Source organism: Lissotriton helveticus, chromosome 3_2, assembly GCF_964261635.1.
Source record: "Lissotriton helveticus chromosome 3_2, aLisHel1.1, whole genome shotgun sequence".
Classification (NCBI taxonomy): Eukaryota; Metazoa; Chordata; class Amphibia; order Caudata; family Salamandridae; genus Lissotriton; species Lissotriton helveticus.
In genome coordinates this window covers 242,689,907-242,703,980 of record NC_136062.1, presented here as the reverse complement: position 1 = coordinate 242,703,980, position 14,074 = coordinate 242,689,907, and the positions used below count along the sequence as shown (strand labels likewise).

Here is a 14,074-nt window from a genome sequence, read left to right as displayed (position 1 = left end):
AACCCGGTTCCCCCAGATTTAAGGTCAACTGCTTTCCAACATTTCGACACACCGACGACATCTTTGTTCCCGTGACGTTGGAGGGTGTGCTTCTACTTGTTTAGTTAGGAACGTTTGTGTAGTGGTTAGGAACATCAGCATCGCGTAGTGATTGGCACGAAAGGTACACAGGTGAAAACTTGACAGTCATGGATGGCATCGTTGTACATGGCATGTCTTCAGTGTGCTGTTGTCAACTGCATTGATGTTGGCGCAGATGAAGCGATTTAAAACTGATTTTGGCCGTGTTTTAGAAGCTGCAATACTTCTGAAATCACTGTTTGATGAGTGCTCGAATGTGGTTGTTTTAGCCGAAGGGATCAAATGCTAAAGCTCGTCTTTTGAAGGGTTCATCCTAATAGATAGATGAATGCGTTACATCTACGACACAGGCCACTGTCGGGACTGTGGTGGAGCGAGCTTCTGCACGCCATTTCCTTAACTGCTTGCATTGTCTGTGCACCCCCACGGCACTCCCGGCCGGGCAGGTTCTACTTCTTGTCCTCAGACGGGCCACTGCCCCCTCCACCTCCAGAGACAAGGAGGCTGCCCGGTATCCGAGTCGGGCTCCGGGGACAATTTCCTCCTGCTCGGCATCCCGGCCTTTCCTTTCATCCTGCCAGGGACTTCACACCTCAGTCTGGGGCATTGTCCTGGCGAAAGCAGGAACTGATGGGCCGAGACAAAGCGCCCGCCATAAAATGCTAAAGGCAGCTCTTCCTGTGTCTCTTTCTTCCTGTCTGTCGCCCTCCCGTTCTTTCTTCTATCTTTCCTTTTCCTTAGTTTGCTTTTCAATCTTTATGTCTCGTCCTTTCTTTTACATGTACTTTATCTTTATATATTTCTGTGGTTCTTTCTGTCCAATATTCTTTATGTATTTATCTTTCTTTGTTGTTACTTTTCTCTCTTTTATGCCATATTTCCCTACATTGTTCCTCTTCACCCCTTCCTTGTTCCATTTCTTTCTTGCTGTCTCCACTCCCACCCTTCCCCTTTTCCTCTTTCTCACTCCTTTTCTCTTTGCTCGCCTCTTTCGTCGTTCTTCCTACAATCCACAGGTTTACTACCTCCTCATTTCATCTTTTTTCCCTGTTCGCTCTCTGTTTCGTTGTGATCTTTAAAAAAAATACCACTCTCATACACACTTGCTTGCATCTCTTTTGTGTCTCAGACTCGAAGGTGAAAGCATCATTCATCTTGTTGCCATTGGCTTGTGTCAGTCCGTCTGAAATGCTGACTTCTGATTCGAAAATAGGACTGTTAGTCTCCTTAGTAACGCCGCCTCTTCATTTGTCACCTCCCATTGCGACTGGCCCCTATAGTTTGTTTGTAAAGGGTGCGTGTTATTTAGACTGAGCACTATTTTCTTCACTTTCTTTTACTGCATGCAGGACGTGCTTTGGTGCCTGGTGCCCCTCCTCCCGTTGTCCATGCCATTAGCCAACCCCAGCCCACTGGCGTCAGTGCCTTGCATTTGCAATGCGATAGGTCTCCCATTTAAGCCAGTTTGAGCTAATGGCATTGTAAATGACAATGCCTTTTATTGAAGTTTTGTCTTTTAAAACATAAATAAAATGCATTGTCATATCCAATGCCAATAGCTTAAACTCGCATAAAGGCGAGACCTATTGCATTGCAAATGCTTGTTACAACTGCTGCTGTTTCCTTTAGCTAGTGAAATGGAAGGCTGCTCGGTATGCTCTTGTTCTTTATCAGGGTTTCAGTTTTGCACCTTTGAGATGGAGGTAGCTGTATTCCACCCAGTGGTTTATATGTCTTAGGCATGTTGTCATGTTCATACTTTGTCTTGAGAGATCACATATTGGGAGGTCGGTTTGAATGTCTTTTACTTAAATCTGGAATTAAAATTGGTATAGGGAGAGACCTGTGCTAGAGGTCTCTTTTAGCTGTTCAATAGTAAGTTGGGCAAGGGAAACCATGGGAGGCAGTTATTGTAGTTAATGTGTTTTATGATCAAGGAGGAGAAACCGATTTTGATTTATTGGGATTGGCCTGAAAGGAATTAGTTTACTGTGTTGTTGACCACTGATAGATTGAGTAGAATGAGAATCTAGGGCTGTCCTGCTTTCAGGAAGGACAGGAGATCTGACTGAGATGACAAAGTATCTGCCCCTTCTGGGTCTGAAACCCGATTACCTGCTGTGTAATAGGTCATTGGATTCGATGTAATCTTGAAGCTGCCTCGTCACCTTGTTTGCTATGATGTTGCTAAGGAAGGGCAGGCATGAGATGGGTCTGCAGCTTGAATACTCCGTTGGGTCAGTTGATTGCTGCTTCTTGAGTAGGAAGGTTATTTCGGATTGCTTAAGTTTGGTGGGTACTCATCAAGTTCAAGGGAGGCATTTATGATTTGTAGGATGGGTGCACACCTACTCTGCTTGGGATTTACTTTACTGTTGCCACAGAGCAAGGTCCACTTTTGAGTTTTGTTTTAGTTTGAGTGTTTTAGTGTGTTTGTTTGCACTCCGTTGTGTTGAAGGGCTACATTTTGTAGTCCATATTTAGTAAGAACGCCTTATTTTTCTTTGAAGACCGGTGTAACCCTCGTTTCAGTAAAGTAGGATTTTTTTACAGTTCCAGATAGTTGTTTTTTGTCTACTTCCTGGTGTGGGTTGGGTGATTTGCAAAAAGTGATCTACATCCAAATGGAGCCGGGGTGTGATTATTGCTGTTCTTCAGGTGTCTCATCCATTGGTTGATTGTCTTAGGCTGGCCAGTGGTTACAATGTTAGAGGAGTGGAAAGAAAAGGAAGTGGTTAGATCAGTCTAGCAGGATTGAGGTATTGTTTACGATCTTCTCTTTTTTTTGTCAGCAGGTCCTGAGTGAAACCTTGTTGAGCCTGAGCGCTGCACAGAATTGAATGAGATTACGATAGATTGAGATTGATACCAGACGTGATGCACCAGTGTCTTATTTTCTCTCAAGTCAATGTTCATGTCACTGAGGAAAGTTCTATGTATATTTTGAAGATGTGTAGGTGATATGGAGGTGATGGGTGCTTAATTAAGTGTTTTTTATTTCAGTGGCAGGTAAAAAATGTATCCCCTTTCTGTAGACTCACTTTGTGGGGATTTAGTGAATTTTTGCAATGCAGTATGCTAAGGGCGATAGAGGAGGGATAGTTACAGTTGCTCCACTGTTCTAGTCTTAATTTGTAACTAAACAATGGATTAGCTGTAAGCTTTCCGGCATTTTTGAGCCAGTCCTGAGCAGGACTGATCTCCTTTGTAAACATACTACCTGCCATTGGGCATGATTGCGTGGCAGTGGTGGACGAGAGTGTGCACTATTCCTGCACTATTCCTGCACTTAGGCAAGTTTGAACTAGTTACACTATTACACCTCCCTCTTCCCTGGAGCAAAACATGAGAATGGAAAGTTGCAGTCGAGAAGAAACAACTGCCATCCCCATACGTAAGGTAACGCAGAAAACCTGCTTGCTTAATCCTGCACATGTTTGAACATTCCTTGATGCCTTGAGTATGCATTGTCCATTAATCTCAGTGTCTCTGAATGTGTTCATGCCTTGCAGTCTCATGTGCTTGAGCTATAAACAAAAAGTATGTGACCAACCCAGATCACAAGGTGGCAAACGAGTGCAGTGAGATCAAATATTGTGAAGTAGTTGTCATAAGTGTGGGGCTCGATTGAATTATGAATTCTTTGCAGCATTAAGCATTTATTCATGCAGAAATTTAGGGTGAACTATAGTGATAATTTGGCCTTTGGCCTGTGTCCTGTAACAATAAATATGCAACAGTGTGTTTACTGCTCGGAAAATATTTTATTGGGGGGGGGGGGTCTTTTTCCAAAATGATAGACTGGGTCTGAAGCTTTTTCTTTTATAGCTTAGAGTCCTTAGTTTATGAAGAATGGGAGTTATAATAGTTGTGATTTGTACTTTATTTCAGCCAGACGTTAAGCTCTGTAGCCTGGATCACGCAAAACATCTACTGCTGATTAGGTATTCTACTAAGAATAGAATCTTTCTGCAGCACCTTCCGAGTGCGATGTGTGTGTGGGGGAGGGCGGGGGGGTGGGGGTGGTAACTGCTGAAAACCAGTGAGAACATTCACAGTAGATCATCCTTGCATCCTTGAGCACACACCAGCATTGACAGTAAGAGAGCGGCGTTGGATGATCGACTTAACTCCAGCAGTGTAATGACGCATGGGACTGTCCGCCTGGTGTGTTATGTTGCAGCGAATGGCAACAGAAACATGTCTTGATTAGCTTATCTAGTAAAAGTGGTTTATGAGGTGTTTTTGCAGTTACCCCTTTTCACCAGTATCCTTAGCAGTTGATATGAAAATTCCATACGTTGCTTGTTTTTGACTAATTATTCTAGTCCGCAACTAGGCACAAGTGAATACCCTCAGCACATTTGATTTTCCTTGCAGTTGGATGTGGGATAAGGACGGTCTTTCCTTGTTCCAATACAAATCGGTGCTACAAAAATCCACTGGGCTAAATCACTTAATGAGCAAATCCAGCTGGATTTAATTGAGGAAGCCTAGGAATGGAAGCATGCATGCAGGATTAAGAGTGAGGGAAATATTTATTCTTCATAGGAATATACAAAATATTAAGAATTTTAGTGGCTGATCTGCTCCAGGGGCAGTAGGTCCTGACTTAAGCTTAAAAAAAAAAATCTATGCCTCGCACACAGACAGCTTAGCTATCTTGTAAAGACCTATTGTTAACAATATACTTTAAAGGCTGTCCTGCTTGAACTACTGGCGTAAGAAATTATCAATCACATTTTAGGTCATCCCCCATGCTATGGGCTGTCTCACCAACTGCTCTTAGCTATTTTTCTGTCATACAGGCGGTGCATGAAGGTGAAGTTGAAGATTAGTAGATAGTGGTGTGGTGGGACACCTGCAGGATTTTTTTGTCAGTTGCCAACAACATGCACTTAGCAGATGACTAACATCCCAGAACACTTTTGGTGATGAATCAATCCCACATAAAGCACCAGCTAAAAAGGGAACCCTCGCTGCATAGAAGTCTCAAAGCCTTTAGATGGCATTAGCAAGTGGCATATTAGTTCAAGTGTTAGTAGGTATACTTCTGCCACTATAGAGCTACGAGCTTTGGAAGGAACATGATATCAAAAGTCTAAGTTGAATTCAGTCTTATTCTTTCTTGTGTCTTTTCCACAGCTCTGACATCTTCCTGAACTTGCAGAACTGTGAGGCGTTTCAGAATATTGTCTGCATCTATTTCCAGTCTCTAAGCAACCATGGGAGGTATGCACATATGGGCACTATGCAATCTAAGCACAATTTGGCCTGTCTTCGTAGCGAGAGCCTATGTGAGATTGAGAGCTAGTTAGTTTGTTAGGCAGGGTGATAAAAACAGATAAGGGAGTGGAGCATTTCTTGTCTTCCACTGCCTCTATTTGGGCTCAACAGGTGGTCCGGTTTTCTAGATGTGTTGTAAGTTTCATAGACAAATGTTCTCATCTATTTGTAAGCTTTTGACAAGTTTTTTTCTGTTTGTTCAATTCCTTCCAGTGTTGGCTTACAAACGAGAACTGTCTCAACCACGTGTTACGCCCTTCAAATGTGTGGAGCACATGATTCTGTAAAAGTGCTCTTAGTACTGCAAGCCCATGGATGCTTCACAGTGCTTGATGGTGTTCTGCTCATGCCACTTCTTGTATACAAAATAAGATTCCACCCACTTTTTGAGTACTTTACCCAAAGACCGACATTGAGCAGAGACCACATACATTGCAAATAAAGACACTTTAAATCTGTACATGCATGTTAAGGAAATGCAGTTGAAGGCTGCCAATTTACAGAAGTACATTCTCTGTATCCTATCCAATGTTCCAGTCTTCTCTGCCCCATTTCTCTGTACTAGAACACTAGCCAGTACATGAAGAATCATTTGTAGTGTTTGGATTCAGAGAGGTCTTGAACATTGAAGATCTTTATAATGCCAGGGTAATCTCTTTAGCCTAATGTAAAATTGAAAACTCTAATTAATGTTAATCAAAACCCCATATCTTAACCAGCGTCAAATTAGTATTCCACTCATATAACTCAAAGGCTCTAATTACAGGTGTTATGGAGGGGCAGATACTATTTATTATATCCGATAAAATCAGAGTCTTTGGAGTTTGGAATTAGTTGGCTATCATAAATCGCACCTGTACTGATATATGCATATGTGTGCGTATATATATATATATATATAATATGAGGCCTAAGGAGGGGGCCACGCAGCCCCCTCCTTTAAAAATAATTAGAAAAGAAAATGTGGCCATGCCCCGGGGGATGGGATCCCCAGGGGCATGGCCGAGGCCTCGCCCCCTTTTTACACCTCTATGCAACGCAGCTCTGTGGCGCTTACTGGAGGTACCTGGTGGGCTATTTGGCCTCCAGGGACCCTCCGGATTCAAGGGTAATTAATCTCCCCCCCAACTTAAAACCTGCTAGGGGGTGCGTTTGCAGAGTGGTGAAGGGAAGGGGTGGGACTGATGTGACGTGATGTGACGTTTGTACTTATCCAATCACTGCCAAAACCCAAGCACTTATAAATTCACCATGCACTCTCCTTGCAGTACTCTAATCTTCCAGTCGGTACCCATGTACTCATGAAATGACCCAGGCACTAAGACATGCACTGCTACAATACCCTGAGCACTAACAATTCCCCTGGTAGTACCCATGCAGTCCAACAATCACCCTGTCACTCCCAGTGCAGTCCTCCAGTCACCCAACCACTACCATGTACTAATCCAAACACTCTGCCAATACCCAAGCACTTATAAATTCACTCCGGCATTCTCCTTGCAGTATTCTAATCTTTCAGTTAGTAGCTATGTACTCATGCAATGATCCAGGCACTAACAGATGACTGTTACAATCCCAAATGCCCTACCCATACAGTCCTGTACCCACTTACACAATTCTCATTTGCTCCTTCAATTCCCCAGGAAATACCCATGCAGTCCTGCAATTACACTGTCACTCCCTGTGCACTCCTCCAGTCACCCAGCCACGGCCATGTTCTAATCCAAGCACTTATAAGTTCACCGCGCACTCTCCGTGCAATACTCTAATTATCCACTCTACCCATGTACTCATGCAATGACCCAGTCACTAACACATGCACTGCTGCAATACCAGTAATCTCCCTGGTTCTATCTATGCAGTCCTCCAATCACCCAGCCTATGTGCGTATCCAATCACTGCGCCAAAACCCAAGCACTTATAAAATCAGCATGCACACTCATTGTAGCACTCTAATCATCAAGGCACTACTTGTGTACTCATGCAATGACCCATGCATTAACTCATGGCAAATACAGAGGAGGTCATGCCAATCACAGGGGTACCCCAACACATAGTGTTACTTAGTGTATGTAGGTGTTTTCACTGTATTCTAAGTGTCTTTTAGCGTAGCACTGGTTCTAGGCTTGGTTAGTCAGTCAGTTACCACCAGTACCTATCAGCAAAAAGTTGGGGGCACAGGTGAAATTTCTGCTCCTCTGTTGGTTCTTTCTGCACATCTCTTCTTCTTCCTGTACTTTTCTTCGTCTTTCTGGACTTCTGTTGCCCCTTTCTGCATTTGTCTTGCTTCTTTCTGCGCATTTCTTCCTCTTTCTTCACATGTCCTACCTTTGTAGGCATAGTTAGAAATTAGCATTTAAAAAACCTTAGAAATTCACTGAACAAAAACCATAGGTTTCAGGGACGTTATAGTTAGTTGGAGATTTTACTCATACACAACCATAGAAATTTGGCCGTTATAGTTAGTAGACCTAACTATAACTCGCGCCCCCGCAATGCACTGCTGATGACGTCACATATTACATCACTCATGACATGCTCAGTGACATCACTCATGACATCATCCACGTGATCATCTGATGAACCTTCTCATACCCTAATAAAACCTTTCATACACCCACTGTAAAATACAGACCACCAATATCGAAACCATACACACCAATAGCAGTTAGTACATACCTACTCAGGGATTCATACGTCTACACACACACATCCACCCACTAACCCATACAGTGACTCATACACACAGTAATTCATCTATACAGCCACGAATATATCCACTCATACACCCATATAGACACTCACACACTGCCACTCACCCAAAGAGTTACTCATACATCTGGTCAGTCATGCAAAGAAACTATCACACACCCATTTCCTTGCTTATACAGTCATACACACACCACCGCACTTATTTATACATATACTAACACATACTTACTCTCTTAAACAATCACTCATAGAAACACACTCATCCATACAGATACTCTTGCAATCACTCACTCACATATAGTCATTTATATACTCAAACACTCCCATACACTGCTTTAAAACATATGTAGTTACTCACACGTGCACCACTGAGACATCCATTCACTCACCAACCCATCCATACACACACTCACCCACCCATACAGCTGTTTCCATATGCACTCTTGAACCTATACACCCAGTGAAACAACCACTCGCATATCTATTCACCCCCCCCCACCCACCCACAAATATACTCAGGCACTCATACAGATACTCAGACAACCAATAAATAACCCATATAGACACTCATGTAACTACTCACAAGCCATGTAGCCGCTTACACACCAACTAACAGACTGATAAAGATATTCACACAGTTTAGTCTCTAACCCATGCATTCAGTAAGACACATTTAATCACTCACTTATACAGTCAGTCACACACCTACTAAATCATTCATACAGACACTCATACACCCACTCATACTTCAATACACCTTGGCAGAATATATATATATATATATATAATTTTAAACTTTACAGAAACTTACATTCACTGGATGATTTCATCAGTGATGTAATTTGAGATGTCATCAGTGATGTCACTGAGCAGGTCATGAATGATGTAATATGTGACGTCATCCGCAGTGCATTGACAATAAAACCAAATGTATCACCAATTGCAGATGTATGTGTGGAAGAAACAGTCAAGCGCTATACATAGTTGGTTGGAATTTTGTTCCCACTTGAATTGCCTGGATTTCAGGCATGCCTTGGATGCCATACGTGGCTTTTTATTGCTACAAATGGTGATGTGTTTTTAGCACTCTCAATTTTAAATAAATGTTTTGATTCTTTGTACAGAAAAGATGAATAACTTTCCGCCGCTGCCACGCTTCATACCCCTGAAGCCATGTTTCTACCAGGACTTTGAGGGCGAGATCCCTGAGCAACATCGCACCTTGGTGAAACGACTTTACTACCTCTGGGCATGTAAGTGTCTTATTATTTTGGTCCCATGGGAGGTTCAATATGTAGAACCAAGTGCCCCATCTACTTTTCATTCATCTACCCTTAGGAAAGGGCAGGTTCTAGGCCCTCCAGTCATGCTCCACCCTGAATGTCTACCTTTTCGAAGTGGTCCTACCTAGAACAACCTTGCATGCCCACCTCTGAAAGATGCAGTGCCTAGACCTCCCTCTCCATGCTCCACTAGACATATTTAAAACTGTAAATCTAAAGCGGCCCTTTATCTGTTTTTTTCTTTGTACTTTTCTCCTTTTTATCCTGCTGGCTGCTGACTTTTCTAAGTATACTAATCACTTGCATCTCTAAAAGACAAATGGCATTGCCAGTTAACTGATTAGTAAAAGTATTATTGCTTAATATATATCACAGTAGATATTTCAAATGTATTAGCTTAAAACAAATTACATTGTGCTACCCAGTGCACATGTTGAAACCCCACAACAATACCATTGTATTTGTAAGAATCAACATAATAATCTTTTTTGCGCTTATAGCGCACTTTACCTGATGATTCTTCTTTGTTAGATGCTAATAACATTCTGTGCTTAACCAAATTAATGGTCCTCATTTACCAGCGTGGACAAATGAAGGACTTAGTAGACTTTTCTAAAATGTATACACTATATGTGTGCTCTTGATGCATTGTTCAACTTTGCTATCTTAATATGATAACTTAAGGTTGTGGCTAATCATAAAGTGAATTTATTAAACTTTGCAAAATAGGTAGTATGTTGTTTCATACTCCTATAACCGTATTCCCAGCTGGTTGGAAATTACCTCCACAGGTCAGAAGCATCAGACAATCTTCTCAAAGTAAATGCGATCACACAAACACTTAGGAATCCCACGTGTGGGTATCCTTATGCAAATTCGCTTCATCCATCAAGAAGTTTATAATTTATCTTGTGCATCTCTCTCTTTTAGGCGAATCATGATTTTTCATTTGCTATCTCCCCTTTTAGAAGCGGATGAGATTTTACATTTTTATATTGGATTTTCTTTTATTTGACTGGATTGAGTAAATCATCTGCCACACATAACATTAATAACAAGCTTCATATACACAGAGGTGCAAGAAGTTATTGATGGCTGACCATGACAAGTATTGCTTCTCGTCTCTGGGTAGCCTGTAGCCAGTACATTCTTGTGTTGTCTTTGGTCTCTTGTTGCAGTTCAAGAAGCGCTGGATCCAAAGTAGACCATGGGTTTCTTTGTGGTATAGAAGCTGTAGCTCTTAGATGAATAGGGTGCAGACTTTAGGTTAGTGCCAGTTAGAAAGTTGCCACCACTATTTGAGAGCTTTTTACCTGCCGTTGAATAGGGGCAACCTCCAGCTACATACACTTAGCTGCTGTTCCTCAAAGAGACCGTGACATCTACAAGCCTTAGAGAATCTGACTACCTTTTCTGAACTGCCCAGGTCTGCTCAGTTTTGCAGAGACTTGTTTCTTCTTCATAAATCTTGGGACTAGTTGTTAAATATCAAGGTTCCTCAGACCAAATATCTGGCTCCTCAGACCAAATCCACCTAACTGAATAATAAAGCTTTGGACTTACCCTTTACTTCACTCAAATATGAGATTCTGAGGTTGAGTAAGAACGTATCCATCCCACAAGAATTCTTTCCTGCTCTAAGGTTTGAGGGTTTGGTTTCTATTTAGTAGGGAAACTTCAATTTTGCACCAATTCGATTAGCTCAAGGGCACATTAGCAACCCTCCATTTCAGAGTTGCTACATTGTAAATAGAAGAAATGAGCCTTCATTCTGAAAATGTATCTTTTGCCATTCTTCTGGCACCTGCACTTGATTAAAAGACTAAACCAGGGACATTCAGGGTGAAAAAGCAGTCAAAATTAATGTCTTGCTGTCAATTTGCAGAAGTAGAAGAATTCCTGCTGATTCTACAGAGGGCCAAAGAGTTGACTTAATAGCAGAGCAGATACAAATCTCCTTGAGGGCACATCCAGAATGATTAATACTTATTTGCAGAGACTTGCTGGGGTGCCCACTTATTCGTGTTGTGAAGTCAGAGTACATTAATTTTTTATGGATTCTTCTAACCCCAGATTTCTCACCTTGTGACTACCCAACCACCAAACTGGTTCTGGAAAATTTCAAAGCAGTGCTCCTGCGCACTTGCAGGTGGAGTCATACAGCTCTGCTTGGACTAATAATATCTCATTTAAGCGCCACTCATGCACGATTGCATCAGGTTCTTTCTGTCTGCAACTTCAGACGCAGATACAAAGCTTTGCTCCTTTTTGGGGGGTTTTCTACACTTGTGGAGAGATGTCTTTTCCATTTGCAAGGGATGTCACTCTAGGACAGGGTTTAAGTCTTCTGTGACTGTTAAAAACAGATGTTTACAACCAATCCCCACAAGATGCACCTTTGGTGCTTGGGCTCATCACATGACTCTTAAGGCCAGCAACGACTGCACCCATATGAACCTGAACGATCAGAGTTTGTGAAGTGTAGCTCTGCGCGGCAGAGCACTGGAAGGGTCCCCGCAGGTTCCACTCCGACTTGAAGTCAAAAGCATGGACCCTCTGCTGCTCCCAAAGTCGTTTACGAGGTAGCTATTCCTCCCTGTCGAAGTCTTTGGGTATTTCACAAAAGAAACAGTCCCTGTCCCTGCTTGACTGCCTTTCTATTCCACTCTTTGAAGAAAGCTCAAGGGGGTCACCATGCCTCTCAGTCTTGCTTCTGTTCTACCGAGGAGGCGATTCTCTCGCTGGTCCCGATGCAGCTCGAGTTTCCAGACGCGTTGGCTGTTGCTTGTTTTGAAAGAAAAGAAACATTTCTAGTGCTACACCTTACTGAGCTATGATTATTCACATGGACATGCTTGTTTCATAGTGGTGCAGCTCTGGTTAAGTGTTTGAACTTTTTGGGATTGTTAGATCATTCTTAGACCTGGTTCTAGTATCCCCAGCCCTATATCTTTCACAGCAAAACTGCAAAGATATTGCTAAGCTGTATTACTACAAGATTGCCGCTATTGATTTTCCCATGCCCATTCCTGGTGACTTGTGGGCAGAGTGTGTCTCGAAGTAACTCCCAGACATATCCCATGACCTAGTTTTCCGAGGACTGTCCCGGTGTCCAGACATTTTTCTTAGTTGAAACATGTCCTGTTTTTTGGGACAAACATCAGGACATTCTGCAAAGCAGAATAGAAAGATAGGATCTCCTTTCACAGGGGCCTCAGCAGTCACAAATAATTAAAGAAATGCTGTTTTTGTGAGGCAGTACGCGAGGAGGTCCATTGAAAGCTCCCAGCATAGGAGAGAGAAAGACTTAGTGGGAGAACAAGGGTGTGCAGGGTGGAGATCCTGCTTCACTTTATGTTATGAAAAAATATATAAGAATAAATGCTTTAATCCTACCTTTGTCTGGCCTAGCCCGTTTTTTTTCTTCTCAAATTCTAATCACCCAACACTATGGTGGCCCATTTACTTAAAAAGCCCACACTTGATGCCAATGCATTGGCAAACTGTCGGCCCAATTTATGCTTAGATTTGGGAAAGCACGTCAATGGTCCGCTCTCTACTTGCCATCATTTGTTGAACCCTTCCCAGGAAGGCGCCCACTTGTAACTTGGAAACTGCTCTTCTCTGAGTGGTGGAGAATCTCAGGAGACAACTAGATAGTGGCGGTACTGCTGCTCTCAAGCTCCTGGATCTCAGTGCAGTCTTTGATATAGTGTCCCACTCTATTCTGCGTCAGTCTCTGGTCAGAGCATGCTGGTCTGCAATCCTCGATTCGAAAAAGGTGCCCCTAATTCCCTCTCTCTTTATCAATTAAAGCATCTAAGGAGGCCACTAAGAGTAGGCTGCACTCTTCCTTTTGGAAGTTAAGTTTGTAAAGAGTAGTTTTCAAATGTTCCTGGTCTTTGATGCTTGCTTCCATTGTAGTTTATATTATTTGCTCTTATTGGGGAATCTGCTAGTTTACAGCATCTGATTCTGAAGTGCTAAAACATACAAAAATATTGACAAGTGTAAGCATCACCATCATGGAACCTTTAAAACCCAGAGCCATATCAATGATGAGTTCCATGATGTTACAGGAGAGAGTAATGCCCAGTCTTCTGTTATGGCTCACAAGCTACTTGCTGGAGAAGCCTGGGCTACGATCTGTAAATAACATGTGCACTGAACTTTCTTTTGATATGATTTACTGTATGACCAAGAATTGGATTGGCACTAAAACCAGATTTACTTTTCTGTCTTGGTGACTGCCATGCAAGCAGTGACATTGGTGCAATCACTCATGATTGACACACCTTTAAAGTGGAGCTGTTAATTCTCCTACAGCTAGTGTCTTTAAACCCAGTGCTTGGAAGGTGCAGTTGGCTATGGAGGAATTTAATTCAGATGCACAATTGACACAGAAGTGTGATTTATATCCTCTGCTACAGTTTGTTGAATACGATAACTTAAGATGGTTTCCACACATGTGGGTCAGACCATCCCTATTTTTATTAGGAGACAGTCTTCTGTTGTGTGTTTGCACTCAACTAGGATTGCTGATGAAGGGTAGGCTCTGGCGTGTTCTTGAATGTTCCCTTCTTGCCCCCTCCACCGTGGAGTGCCAAGTGATGAGACCAAATATTATCCTGGGACACAACTCGAGTAGCACTTTTAAGTGAACTGAAACTCCCATTACGTGAAAGAATGTGTGACAGGACATCAAAACAATA

The 14,074-nt window shown here is 42.3% G+C and overlaps 1 protein-coding gene across 1 annotated transcript in view; it reads left to right on the top strand.

Moving 5' to 3' along the window:
• The window catches only part of SCAMP5 (secretory carrier membrane protein 5), a 134,774-nt gene that overhangs the window by 30,410 nt on the left and 90,290 nt on the right, over positions 1-14,074 (top strand). Inside the window, exons 3-4 of the mRNA XM_078685118.1 lie at positions 5,227-5,313; positions 9,204-9,332. Coding sequence (XP_078541244.1) covers positions 5,307-5,313; positions 9,204-9,332 — 136 coding nt within the window. The 5' untranslated portion in view covers positions 5,227-5,306. The remainder of the gene's footprint in view (positions 1-5,226; positions 5,314-9,203; positions 9,333-14,074) is intronic.